This window comes from Takifugu flavidus, chromosome 7 (assembly GCF_003711565.1).
Source record: "Takifugu flavidus isolate HTHZ2018 chromosome 7, ASM371156v2, whole genome shotgun sequence".
NCBI classification, from domain to species: Eukaryota; Metazoa; Chordata; class Actinopteri; order Tetraodontiformes; family Tetraodontidae; genus Takifugu; species Takifugu flavidus.
In genome coordinates, this window is record NC_079526.1 from 2,143,028 (window position 1) to 2,156,915 (window position 13,888).

Below are 13,888 nucleotides of genomic sequence, written 5' to 3' on the forward strand. Positions count from 1 at the left end.
TTACATTTAAAAATGAGTGATTAAAGGGATTTGAAATGTTGCACTAACAAGTGAACATTTTAATGATCATATTATGCGTCATAATAGCAAATGTTTGTCTTTTAACATTCTATGGGAGGGGGCCAATGTCAATATTCCTAGAAGTGAACAAAACTGACGACTCATTTGTGAGAAGCGCCTATTTAGACAGTTTCCTTTAAATAATGGCGTGATTTCATGTCCTGTTGACTGGAATAACAAACCTCCAAATGTCTAAGATGAGAGCTGTTTTTCATTGTTTTCAAAGCAAGGAGATATTCAACAAGAAGAATGTGAATGGAGGTGTCGCAGTGCCGTCCCCCGGCTGGAATCACAGCTCTGAGCTGATGGGATCTGCAGACAGAGGGAATAATCCACCAGTTTAACAAGGTTCTACTCAGGAAATCAGACAAATTAAGAGTTTCTGACCTCACAGTGAGTGAGCTGAGAGATGTGACCACCTTCCTAAAACTAAAGGGGGCTATTCTTCTTTTTAAAGTTCCTTTTTCCCTAGAATGCTGTAAATTATGACTATGGGTGTCCTACGGAGAGTCTACATGTGTTGCTCATATGCAGCTGCACTGCATGATAACTGGGTTGTTTTCTTCTTTCTTACTGGAGGTTTTTTAATTGCAAACACTTGTTTGTCTTTGATTTTTTTTGTCCATAAATGTTGTTCACTGGAGATCCACTGTTTTGTTCATTAACCTGACACTGAAAGGTAATGGAGCCCCCCCTACTGTTCTTTTTTAAAGCAACACGTCTCTAAACTGGAACATTTTATTAAAGTTGTGCAAGACAACCTAAAATTAATCTTAGAGACAAGACATACAAACCTAGGAATGAATAAAAGAAATCAAATAAGACAACAGACTAAACACTAAAAGACTAATGCTACTTTAAGAAAATCCGCCTACGTGAATGATCAGAAGTATAACAATTGTGGCGTTTTGCTTTATTATTTAGAGCTTTTTAAATCAAAAATAGTCGACATTGAAACGCTGACATTATGTATACGGTGACAGCTTTATTCTTTGTAGCTGCAGATCTGTAAAAAGGAAATTATATTCCAGTTTCGGAGGACATTTTTATAAATATATTATTTTGCTTTTATTCTCGCTTGCTTGATCGAAGTGGATTTAACTTCATTTCAGTTCTTTATTATTATCAAAGCACCACGAATGACTTTAAGCAACATTTTAGTCAGCTTTTTGTCTTTGAATTTATTACTTTAGACCCTTTAAAGACCTGGTTGGCGATCTGAGCTGCATGTGAACTAAAAACAGACGAATGGAAGAGAATCAGAGACACAGCTGCCCCTTCAGTAGGTGTCACGCTGTCACAGTCAGCGTCACATCTGCAACGCTAAAAGCTGCACATCTGCAACCTTAAAAACTGCACATCTGCAACGCTAAAAGCTGCACATCTGCAACCTTAAAAACTGCACATCCGCAACGCTAAAAGCTGCACATCTGCAACCCTAAAAGCTGCACATCTGCAACGCTAAAAGCTGCAGTTGCATCGCAGTTAAGAAGTTGGGTGTGAAAGTCCAGGAGCGTTCGTTTGTAACCGGACACCACGGCGTGACGTCGGGGGACGTGATTGGTGGGCGGTGCTCGTATATACCCGCCCCACTCGAATCCCACCTTCTCGCCAGTTGAATCATCTCAGCTTCTGCACCTTCTGGGCAGACGAGTAACCAAACATAAGTAAGTACTTTTGGAATTTTCAAACTAATGTGATGGGCATTCCTACGACATACGTGCTGAAGTTGCTCTGGTACTGTGTGGCACTTGAGCAAGGTTTTGTTGGTGAAGCGTGAACGGTGCGTCCCGGCCTGTCTCCGTGTCATTTCTCCTCTCAGCTGTATGCCTACGTGGACTTAGCAGCTAGTGGAACAAACTGTAAGCTAATCGCTAGCTGAAGTTGAAGCAAGTACTTTTTAGCAATCTTGTTAACGTCGTCTCTTTTGCCTTACCGTGACGTGACCTTGATCTGCTAATATAGCGGAGATAATTTTTAATCCAGTGTTGATGTCACTGAGTATCTTTCGCTTTGTTAGTTAAGATCGAAGTTCTTGTGGGTCTCTGAGGGATTTGAGCAACATATTAGCTGACGAGCTACGTGTCACGTATACTAACGCCGTAGTTAAAGTTTTTAGCAAGTTTGCTAGCTAGCTTGGGCTCGGGCTAACCAATCCTGCAGTGCTTTTGATACGCAAATCCCTTCAAGTAAATTTAATTGCACATCTTTGCAGTACAACTGACACCAAGTTATGTTTTTAAGTAAATAAGTAATCGTCTTTCCTCAGCAAGGCTATGGCTATTGTGAACTGAATGTGCCGTACATAGTTCAGCCTGGATTCCTTCATATCTTGTTGGCTAGCACTGACACTAACTATCTACCTCAAGCCTAATCTGGGTTTTAGGTATTAGACGTGCTACGGACTTTGATGTCATACGGAACACATTGAATGATTATGGTGGAAATGTGACCTCGTAGGTTGGTCTCTGGGGGGGAGACTCGAATGCAGCCGTGTTTCGGTTACATGTGCCTGCAATGTATTTATTGTGTTGAATTATGGCAAGTAGATTTTCTGCTGGAGCTTTAAAACCTAATGGAAAATGTATTCAGGTGCACTAATGTTAAGATGCATAGTTTAGTGATTCAGCACTTTCACATTGTTTAAGGAAAATCTTCTGCAGCTGTGTGTGTGTGTGTATTGTATGTATGTTTTAATATACTCGTAGGACTGATTTTTCTTATATCGTCTTTAGGCAAAAACTGGCAGGCTGACGGGAGCTTGGCTCTTTACAGGACGGATTATCTGGTAACTGACCATTTAGCTGGTAAGTTCTTGTGTTCAGGGCGCTAACTTTAATACCCTCTTAAGCCCCTTTTCTCCTGATGTTTGCCCACCCACAGCTCAGGTGGAATCTCACCTCGTGGGAATTCTAAATCCAAAGTTTCTACCTTGAACTTGGCAGAAACGTCCTCGTATAGACTCGCAGTTGGCAGGGTTTTCTGTTTTAGCTTTAGAGTTTTTTTACATTCACTAAAATCTGCATTCATTGACCATCATTTTGTTAGTTTAAGTGTAATCGCAGAGACATGGACGAGAGGCAAATATTATTATAGCAAATATTATTATATTATTTATAGATTCGTCTAAAGTGATTAGAAATGGCTGACAAATTAGCTTTAATTTAAGCATCTTAAGGGCTTGACAGAAGAGCAATAAAATGAAACTGCAGGTAGATAAAACAAGAAAAATACTAGTGAGTAAATTAAATATTTTAAAGAATCCTTTTAGTCCAACAGAGGGGAAACCACACCTTTTGTTGCATACAGATGCTACAAAAGGTGTTAATGGAGCTGAGTATGTCTATGAGTATGAAGTTATGTCTAAAACACATGTTTACTTAGTAATACAACACATGTTTACTTGGTAATACAACACATGTTTACTTGGTAATAAAACACATGTTTACTTAGTACTTGGTAAACGTGTTTTAGGTGTCATATAGACATACTCAGTCTTGTTTGGAGAGTAGCTATTATCAAAAATGACACTTGGATGAATAAATAATCTCTCTACGCTGCAACAAAGCAGCTGTAACGTTAGGAAGTCTGTTGGGAGATGAAATCCAGCTCTGATCGTAAAAGGTCAGATCTAGGAACACCCCACATACTCTTTACATAGGACTGAGTGGTTCCTGCTGAGGCCGCGCTTGTATTTTCCACTACAAATGTATTGAAAAGCCCAGAGTAGTTCAGCATTTAGCCTGTTCATGTCCAAACTCCCGCTTGTGCCGATTCTGGGAGGACTTTGAAGATCCTCCTGGATTGTCCAGTAGTCACATCTCCACTCCCTCCCCCACTGGGGGGGGGGGGTCCTCTTTGTCTCAGGACTCAAATCTGATGTATCTGGTTACTCAAAGGACTTTTCTGTAGAATATCTGACTAAAATATTTGCATGTAGTTGTTTTTCTTTTTTAACTGACATTTATTCATTGACATTAAAGTGCAGCTTTCTTCTGTTTAATCTTTTCTCATGTAATAACTATGTAAGAACCACCACATGCCAACATCGTGTGTCCTGACCGTCTCTACCGGACTCGCGTGCACCTAATTTAAAGCAAACATATGAATATTGCACAGCAGCTACCTGTGCACTGACTAATGGAAGGTGGCCTTAAACCAGTGCTTCTCAATTATTTTCTGTTACGCCCCCCCTAGGAAGAAGAAAACATTTTGCGCCCCCCCCCCCCCCGCCGTGACTATAATTAGTATCATTTGTCTATGAAAGAAAACAAAAAAAGAAAGAAATATAGACCAAAGCGGGATGATTGTTGCCAATATTAGGCACGTTTTTGCCGAAAAAAAACTCAAGCAGCTGATCAGCGTGACTGGGGTGTAATGTCTTTAAGTGAGGGTTAGGGTTAACCAGGGTTAGTGTTAACCAGGGTTAGTGTGATCAGCGTGACTGGGGTGTGATGTCTTTAAGTGACGCCTTCATTTATTTGGCTTCATGCTGTCCGCTGGCAACATTTTTAGACACAGTAAACACACCGGTCTTTCCTCGTCTCCCACCGTAGTCACAGTGAAGCCAAGCGCTATATACGCTTCGTCATATTTCCTCGTCTTAGCTTTCGGGAGACTTTCGTATGTCTCATTATCTCCGTCTCTCTCCGCCTTTCTTTTCATCACTGTTAAGTATTTTTTCATGCTGTCTCTTGGTGGTTTGTTCACTGCACTTCCTATCTCTTGCTCTGTGGTGTGTGCGCGCGGGATGTGCAATTACACTTTATTCTAGTACGGCAAAAAAAAAAAACATGTTCTCCGGGGTCACACGCGCCCCCCCTGACATCGCACCGCGCCCCACTATTTGAGAAGCGCTGCCTTAAACCAACAACCTCTGCAATGTTTCCTTTCAGTGGCACACTCGGACTCTGTTAACGTGGGATTTTGACCATGAGCTCAGTCGCCGTACTTACGCAGGAGATCTTCAACGAGCACCGCAGCGGGCTTCTACCAGAGCAAAGTAATGGTGGGTGTAAAAGCTGCGCTGCATACCGTCTGTTGTGCGATCACAGCGATTAGCATGTTGATTCATTAGCATTTCTCCTCTTAATTAGCTGCTGTGGCAGGAACCAGTGTTGGGGAAGAGGAAGATGCCCTTCCTACTTACAAGGAGGCCTTTCCACCTCTGCCTGAGAAGGCCGCCTCACCGGAGGGGACCCAGGAAACCGCCAACGCCTGGACATCCAAGATCCGTTCCCTAAAGTCTTCTATCATTACACAGGCATGCCAATCCTCTCTTCAGTAATTAATCACACTGCTGTTGTAGTTGCATTGTGTTGCTGTATTTTGAAGTTTCCAGGGTAGCTAGATCCTTAAATCTGAATATCCAGAAGATCTCTGCACTTTTATACACTCAGTAGGCTTGGAAAAATGAATCATTGCATTAATGTGAAACTAATCCTGAACTGTACGTCATCTCGTTAGCCCGACGAAGGCTACATTCACGCTAAAGGCCTCAGCGCTCAGTTCCAATTAGTACGCTGCTTTGTTTGGCTGTTCAGGTGACGTATTTAATTCTGGCCTGGCTGCAGACGGCTGGACATTAATGACGTGCACAGAACATTGCTGTTGAAGGCGGCTGGAAGATGTTTTGCCTTTCATCCTAAAGGATTCTGTAGTTGCTTGGCTTTGCTTTTAACAGTGCAGATGCCTCTTCCCTAGACCCTACAGGATTAATGTGACCTGGATGAGTGGAAATTTGCATGGAAACTTGCATGCCGATACCAGTGGCTTGGTATTGGCCCAAAATGTGCCAATTTAATTGAATTTCACAGAAATTATCCTTTGTCAAAATAATTTTGAGGGGATTTTTAAAAAGAAAGGCAATGTGTTACCTATTTTTATTCAGCCTAGGATCCTACGTGTTTGTTCTTTTTTTAAATTAGTCTCTGACAGGGTAGGACACACTACTACTTACTTTTTTTTCTTGATTTAGGTTTTCCATGTGCCACTTGAGGAGCGTAAGTACAAGGACATCAGCCAATTTGGGGAAGGAGACCAAGCAAAGGTCTGTGTTGACATCATGCAAAAAACTGGAGCCCACCTGGAGCTGTCTTTGGCAAAAGATCAGGGTCTCTCCATCATGGTGTCTGGGAAGATGGATGCCGTGATGAAGGCCCGCAAGGAGATTGTGTCCCGACTGCAGACTCAGGTCGAAGCTGTCTTGTTTTTCTTTCTCTGCTCTTTTTATAAGGGCGACACGTGTAATGATTTAACATCTGAGCACCCATATTTATTTATTTATTTTAAAAACCTTCACCAGGCTTCAACGACTGTTGCGATTCCCAAGGAACACCATCGTTTTGTCATCGGCAAAAACGGGGAAAAGCTTCAGGAGCTGGAGCTCAAAACGGCTACCAAAATTCAAATCCCAAGACCTGACGACCCTAGCAACCAGATCAAGATCTCTGGTACCAAGGAGGGCCTGGAGAAGGCCAAGCACGAGATCCTGTTGATTTCTGCCGAACAGGTACGACTCATTTGAGCATTTCAGATATTCCTTTCAGATACTTCTGGTCTATTTACTGTTTTTCCCCTGACTATCTCAGGACAAGCGTGCTGTGGAGAGAGTGAACATTGACAAAGTGTATCACCCGTTCATCACTGGTGCCTATAATAAGTTGGTTGGAGAATTGATGCAGGAGACGGGTGCCCGCATTAATGTCCCCCCTCCAAGTGTGAACAAGACGGAGGTTGTCATCACTGGGGAAAAAGAGCAGGTTGCTCTTGCCATGGTGATGATTAAAAAGATTTTTGAAGAGAAGGTTGGTCACTGCACACTGTTCTCCTGCTCTCAAGGGCCTTTATTCATTTATTTTTGGACTGATTGTTTTCTCTTTGTCATTCAAGAAAAAGAATACCACCACTATTGCAGTAGAAGTAAAGAAATCTCAGCACAAGTATGTGATTGGCCCCAAGGGAAACACCCTACAGGAAATTCTGGATAAAACTGGCGTTTCTGTCGAGATTCCACCTTCTGACAGCAGCTCGGAAACCATCATCCTCCGTGGGGAACCAGACCGTCTGGGACAGGCCCTCACTGAAGTTTATGCCAAGGTAAAGAGCGTCACTGGGTTTAATTCAACTTAGTTTTTCACTTATTTTACAAAACAAGTGAGGTGCAACGCGGCATCTGTGTTTCTCCCACAGGCTAATAGCTACACTATTGGTATGGTATCTGCTCCTTCTTGGCTTCATCGCTTCATCATTGGCAAGAAAGGACAAAACCTGGCCAAGATCACCCAACAAATGCCCAAGGTCTGAACATAGCAGGTTCAACAATTGCCAACATTTGGGATTTTTGTTTAATCTGATTTAGTTTAAGCTTCTTTGCTTTGGCAGCATTGCCTAAATGTCCTCGCTACATGTCAGCAAAAAGTGGTCAGAATGTTTTGGTGCCGATTGGCATGAAGAATGTTGGCGATAAGCAATGTTTACGGTCGTTGGTCCACATTTTTGCTAAATGTTCATGCTTTGCGATAACAGGTGCATATTGAGTTCACTGAGGGAGAAGATAGAATCACCCTGGAGGGTCCCACCAAGGACGTGCAAATGGTGCAGAGTCAGATCGAAGTCACTGTTGCAGACTTGGTAAGGCATGTCGATGTGTGTGTGTGTGTGCATATTTGGATCCAGCTATTATGGTATTAATGTCCACTAATGTGCCTTAAAGATCAGCAGAATGGACTACACAGAGATTACTGTGGATCCCAAATTTCACCGACATCTCATAGGAAAAGGAGGAGTCAACAGTAAGTAATGATAAAGGAAAATTGTACATTTTAATAGGGAAACCTGCATCAATAGCTTTCTGAACTATATGTCTACTAATGTATCTTTTAATTCACAGTAAACCGAATCAAAGAGTTGCACAAGGTGACTGTCCGCATCCCTCCTGACAATGAGAAGAGTAACCTGATCCGTATCGAGGGGGACCCCCAGGGTGTGCAGGAAGCAAAGAAGGAGCTGCTTGAGCTTGCGTCGCGCATGGTGAAGCACAGAATTGGCGAGTAAGGTGCTATGACGTGGGTCCTGGTGCCATTATTAATGATACCGTGTCACACAGGAGAATGAGCGTACAAAGGACCTGATCATCGAACAGCGCTTCCATAGAGCCATCATTGGCCAAAAGGGGGAGAAGATTAAAGAAGTCCGGGACAAATTTCCAGAGGTGAGTTGAATACATTTTATTCTTCTGTCTGTCCTTGACCCCTTCACCCGTCTGTGCCTAAATGCATTTTTATTTGTTCCAGGTTATCATTAATTTCCCTGACCCAGCCCAGAAAAGTGACATTGTTCAGCTCAGAGGTCCACGAAATGAGGTTGAAAAATGTGCCAAATTCATGCAGAAGATAGTGGCTGAAATGGTAAGCCCTCCCTGATGTGGTTACTCTTGTCGTTATAGTAATTTTGAATATGAACCAGTACTTTATTAACCCAGGTGGAGAACAGCTACTCTGTCTCAGTCCCCATCTTCAAGCAGTTCCACAGGAACATAATTGGAAAAGGTGGATCAAACATCAAGAAGGTACCTTGTACAGGAATGCTGTGGAGATGAATGCTATCCTCAGTCGGTCACTGATAGCGATTCTGTTTCTTGGCTGTCTAGATTCGCGAGGAGACAAACACAAAGATTGATCTGCCTGCTGAGAACAGCAACTCGGAGATGATTGTCATTACTGGAAAGAAGGCCAACTGCGAGGCTGCTCGAAATCGCGTCTTGGCCATTCAGAAGGAGCTGGTGCGGTTCTAAATGTCTCGCTATATTTCCGCTCAAACTCTTTGGAAGACATTTTGAAGTTGTCTGACAGAAGTGACTTTTCTTTGTCCAGGCAAACATAACAGAGATGGAGGTCTCCATCCCATCAAAGTTGCACAACTCCTTGATTGGGTCAAAGGGTCGCTTTGTGCGCTCCATCATGGAGGAGTGTGGCGGCGTGCACATCCACTTCCCCACCGAGGGCTCAGGAAATGATAAAGTCACCATCCGTGGCCCAGCAGAGGAAGTGGCTAAAGCCAAGCAGCAGCTGCTTGCTTTAGCTGAAGAGAAGGTTTGTGGCATTCTTGAACTTTTATTCTTTTGGCTTTTTTTTTCTTTATCATCCTCTAAAATTCGTTTTCCACAGCAAACAAAGAATTTCACTGCTGAACTGCAAGCAAAGCCTGAATACCACAAGTTTCTCATCGGAAAAGGTGGCGGAAACATCCGCAAAGTTCGCGATAGCACTGGAGCGAGGATCATTTTCCCTACTGCAGATGACAAAGACCAGGAACTAATCACTGTGATTGGCACAGAAGAAGCCGTGCAAGAAGCCCAGAAGGAGCTGGAAGAACTTATTAAGGGTTTGGTGAGCCTCAGAACAACCACAGGACGGGGGGGGGCGGGAGTTTGCTCCTCAACAACTGCCAAAATCTGTTTTTTACTATTAACAGGACAATGTGATTGAGGACACCATGACGGTGGATCCAAAGCACCACCGTTACTTTGTGTCCCGTCGTGGCCAAGTCCTTCGGGACCTCGCTGATGAATATGGAGGTGTGATGGTGAGCTTTCCACGCACAGGCTCTCAAAGTGAAAAGGTCATAATCAAAGGAGCCAAAGAATGTGTGGAAGCAGCCAAAAAGCGCATGCAAGAAATAGTTGAGGACCTGGTCAGTAGATGCACACTGCTTTTAGTTTTGTTTTTTTGGTGGTCTCATGTGCCATCTTCATTTTCAACATCTTCTTTTTCAGGATGCACAAGTGACTGTTGAGTGTGTGATCCCCCAGAAGTTCCACCGTTCTATCATGGGCCCCAAGGGCTCACGGATCCAACAAATCACCAGAGATCACAATGTCCTAATTAAGTTTCCAGAGCGCGAAGACCTTCAAGGTAACTGATCAGGACAGCAGAGAACTTTATACCCCCATAAATTGTAATGTTTTGTGTCTATATATAAAAATAAAATGTAATCTCTTCCCCCTCCTGCAGCACCTTCTGCTGACATTGCTGTTAAGGAGAATGGAGAAACAAATGGGGAACTGAAGGAGGCTTTGGATCCAAACGCACCTAAGAAGTGTGACGTGATTGTAATTTCTGGCCGTAAAGAGCGCTGTGATACTGCTCTGGAAGCACTAAAGGTTTTTAACAATTTCTTTTAACATGGAGTCTGCACAGTTCAGTTGTTATATTGTTATTTTTGGACCTCAAGTGAGTTAATCCATTCAGTGGGTGATATGTTATATTGGTAATTCCTGGTTTCTGCTATGAGCATCATAGGGGAGGTGGAAAATGGTGGTAAAAGTTGTGCAATTGTAAAATCTGAAAGTGTAGGTGCCATTTGTACATGTTTGGGCTTTGTTTTTAGGCTTTGGTTCCTGTTACCATTGAGGTGGAAGTGCCTTTTGAGCTTCATCGCTACATCATCGGGCAGAAAGGAAGCGGGATTCGGAAGATGATGGATGAATTTGAGGTAGCCATTAACAAGCTTTGTGCAATAATTCTTGTTTTCTTGTGAACACTTTTGTTTGTTTACCGAACTGGTCTTTGTCCAGGTTAATATTCAAGTGCCTGCACCTGACCAGCAGTCTCATAACATTTCCATTACTGGCTTGGCCAGTCAGCTTGACCGTGCCAAAGAGGGCCTCCTGGAGCGTGTCAAAGAGCTGCAGGCTGAGCAGGAAGATCGGGTAAGCATTTGGGACGTTTGTGTCACTACTTTTATCTATATTAACCTGTTAATCATGAGTAAGTGGGAAACAGCCTGTTAATCTTTTAATTTTAACTTTTATAGGCACTCAGGAGTTATAGATTAACTATGACTGTGGACCCCAAATACCACCCTAAAATCATTGGCCGTAAGGGTGCCGTCATAACGAACATCCGCACCGAGCATGATGTTAATATCCAGTTTCCAGAGAAGAATGATGAGAGCCAGGTATGACGGGTTACAGCCATCAAAATAATGTTCTGTGTCTTGGTTTCTGTAGCAACTTTATGAAAATACTGTAAATTCATGTTGAATTTACCCCTTTCTTAGGATCAGATCACCATTACTGGGTATGAACAGAAAGCCATAGCAGCACGTGATGCCATTCAGGCTATTGTGGATGAGCTGGAGGAGATGATCTCTGAAGACATCACCTTGGACAGCAGAGTTCATGCTCGTATTATTGGAGCCCGTGGCAAAGGCATCCGCAAGATCATGGATGAGTTTAAGGTAAAGAAGATGCACTGGTAACACACAGCACTTGGGAGTTGGTCCAGCATTTGGGAATTGATGTGCACGGAAGGTTGGGGGCTTAATTTACAGCCAAGTGTCCGTCAGTGCTTACAAGAGGTGCTGCTTCAGTCACTATTCTGGCTCAGCTGACAGGGGCGAGCTTTGTTATGTAGCTTCACACAGTAATTTTATCAAGCTTTTTTTTATCATTTAAGTTTAGCTGGCTGCGTTAGCATATTGATCACTTTCTCAAGTGTCCCATTACATTTTAACTTCAGTTTTAGATGACTAGTCTTAAATAAACATTGTTTTGTTTAGATAGTTTGAAACATTCATCAACATGTGAACTACTTGATTGGAGGCATTTTTGGTTCTGTCAACAAGTGTCATGTCTTTCATGGGGGGTTATATCCCTTCTTTAGGTTGATCTCAGGTTTCCCCCTACTGGAGCTCCCGACCCAAACCTTGTGACTGTCATAGGTCGCCCAGAACTGGTGGATGAAGCCATTGACCACCTCCTTAACCTGGAAGAAGAATACGTGAGTTTCTGTGCATGCAAGAACATTAAATTGTTTTGTTCAGACACTGAGGGTTGCAGTTTAACCCCCCCCCCCCCCGTAATGTATTTTGTCAGATGGCTGATGTTGTTGAGAACGAGGCAAAGATGGCTTACAGGAGACCTGCTGCGTCCGCTGCGGATGAACATCGTGGTCCATCCAAAGGTTTTGTGGTGAGGGAAGCTCCTTGGGCCACTGCAAATGAGAAGGTTTGCTTTGACACACTTGTGTCTGCTTTTTATTCAATCAAACAAACAGTTTTTGTGACTTAACTGCTTCTCAACCACACACTACTGTTCAGGCTCCGGATATGAGCAGCTCTGAAGATTTTCCCAGCTTTGGAGCACCAGTGGCAACCAAGGCTTCTCCATGGGGTCCCAAGCGCTTCTAAAGTCTTCTGCTTCAGATGGATACACTTAACCGGAAACACCTTCCCATGTATTGTCACTTTTCACCAGGGCTAACCCTTAAAGTCTTCATTTCAGATCAGGAACTGATTCTTCTGTCATAAAGTGCTATTGGATCATGTAATAGGCTTTTGAGATTTGTTTTCCCCAGTAAACAAGACTATCTAATGATGCAAAAGTTTTGCCAACTTTGCAGTTAGGTCCTATCTGGGCAGTTAAGTGTTCTTTGGACAGACATTTCATTGTGATTTTACACCTATACCAAATTCAGAGGGAGCGGTGAAATATTAACATTATGCTGCTACCTTATCTTAGTTGCCTTTACAGGTTGTGGTCAAGGATTGCACAAATGCTAGATGTTGCATCTTCAGACACAAGATCTGAGCATAGCTCAGCATTGTCACCCACCCAACCTGTTTTTACTCAATAGTCCAGTGAGAATCATCAGTGTTTATCCCTCAGACACTCTAGTTATCATCCTATCAGCCTTCATTCACCAGGCTTCTGTGGAAGTAATCATATTATGGCACCCTGGAGCCTTATGATTTCATAGATTTTACAAAGGTGTAGGAGGCTTGGAAATCATGCCAGAACTAAATGTCTTACAACACTAAACCTGCAAACCTCTCACCAACTCAAGAGGTGAAGCTTCGAAGAACTCTAGCTATTACATGTTTGTGACTGAAAAACAACAGACCATCGTGCCAACCATCTGTCCAGTGATGTCCTCTGCTACTCTATAGGGTCAGTGTTGCATCCCTCTGTCTTCCACTTAAAAAACGGATTGTCCTGTTCAATAGCAATGCCCCCCTTTTTTATCAGCCTTATACCTAGAAGGATACAAACCAGGTACGTGATGTTTGTAATGGAGAACTGGATTTAAAAAGAAAAAAAAACACTCTAGAACCAGCTGTTTCTCTCCGCCTATGTAGTTTCTTATAAGCGGTGCAGATCTGGCTTGTTAGCTGCTAGTTACCTGGCATCAGCCTACCTTTGTTTATATCCTCCTGGGATTGAATTAAAAATTATGCAAATACCATTGAAGTTAACGGTTATGGGTGCGGTTGGGGGAAAAAAATGTTCAAAAACTCAATAAAAATTGAAAATGTTATAAATGCACTTGGAACTTTAGTGTATGTTTTGCAACATTTCTTTTTATAAGTAGTTTGTCAAACAATTTGCTTAAATGGTGGCGGTAGCTCAGTCTGTTGGGAATTGGACCGAGCAACAGAGGGTCCTTCGGAGCAGTGCCGAGGTACCCTTGAGCAAGGTACTGAACCCACAAATGCTCATATAGGGCCCTGCCAGGGGTGGACCCTCCCCGTGACGCTGAAAGGGGTAAAACAGTTAAGATGAGTCGAGTCTTAAAATAAATCTCTTTTAAAAAAATGCAATAAAATCAATGCCAAAAGAATATGGAACGCTAAAATCTGAATATATTCAAAAATAAAATGCTACAGTTAAAAATCCTGGTTACAGAAAACTCGAATGAATGCATTCATTAGATTCTGAACTGGACTGAAAATCAGTCATTGTCATCTCGATGGGCCTTACGGAAGATGACGGGTCTCGACCTGAACACGGTCAGTCAGGTGGATGCAACAGTACATCATAACCCAG

General features: G+C 42.8%; 1 protein-coding gene across 1 annotated transcript; it reads left to right on the plus strand.

Moving 5' to 3' along the window:
- The first annotated feature begins 1,578 nt into the window (after positions 1 to 1,578).
- On the plus strand, positions 1,579 to 13,387 carry hdlbpa (high density lipoprotein binding protein a). The gene is made up of 28 exons (XM_057038739.1): positions 1,579 to 1,727; positions 2,796 to 2,867; positions 4,956 to 5,068; positions 5,157 to 5,323; positions 6,038 to 6,253; positions 6,365 to 6,571; positions 6,651 to 6,866; positions 6,952 to 7,158; positions 7,252 to 7,359; positions 7,588 to 7,692; positions 7,775 to 7,853; positions 7,952 to 8,091; positions 8,168 to 8,272; positions 8,355 to 8,468; positions 8,543 to 8,629; positions 8,711 to 8,842; positions 8,934 to 9,152; positions 9,228 to 9,449; positions 9,535 to 9,753; positions 9,836 to 9,974; positions 10,074 to 10,222; positions 10,450 to 10,554; positions 10,637 to 10,771; positions 10,876 to 11,019; positions 11,122 to 11,301; positions 11,727 to 11,843; positions 11,939 to 12,070; positions 12,163 to 13,387. The coding sequence occupies exons 3-28, from the start codon at positions 4,993 to 4,995 to the stop codon at positions 12,250 to 12,252; spliced, it is 3,810 nt and encodes a 1,269-aa protein (XP_056894719.1). The 5' UTR covers positions 1,579 to 1,727; positions 2,796 to 2,867; positions 4,956 to 4,992; the 3' UTR covers positions 12,253 to 13,387.
- The last annotated feature ends 501 nt before the right edge of the window (positions 13,388 to 13,888 follow it).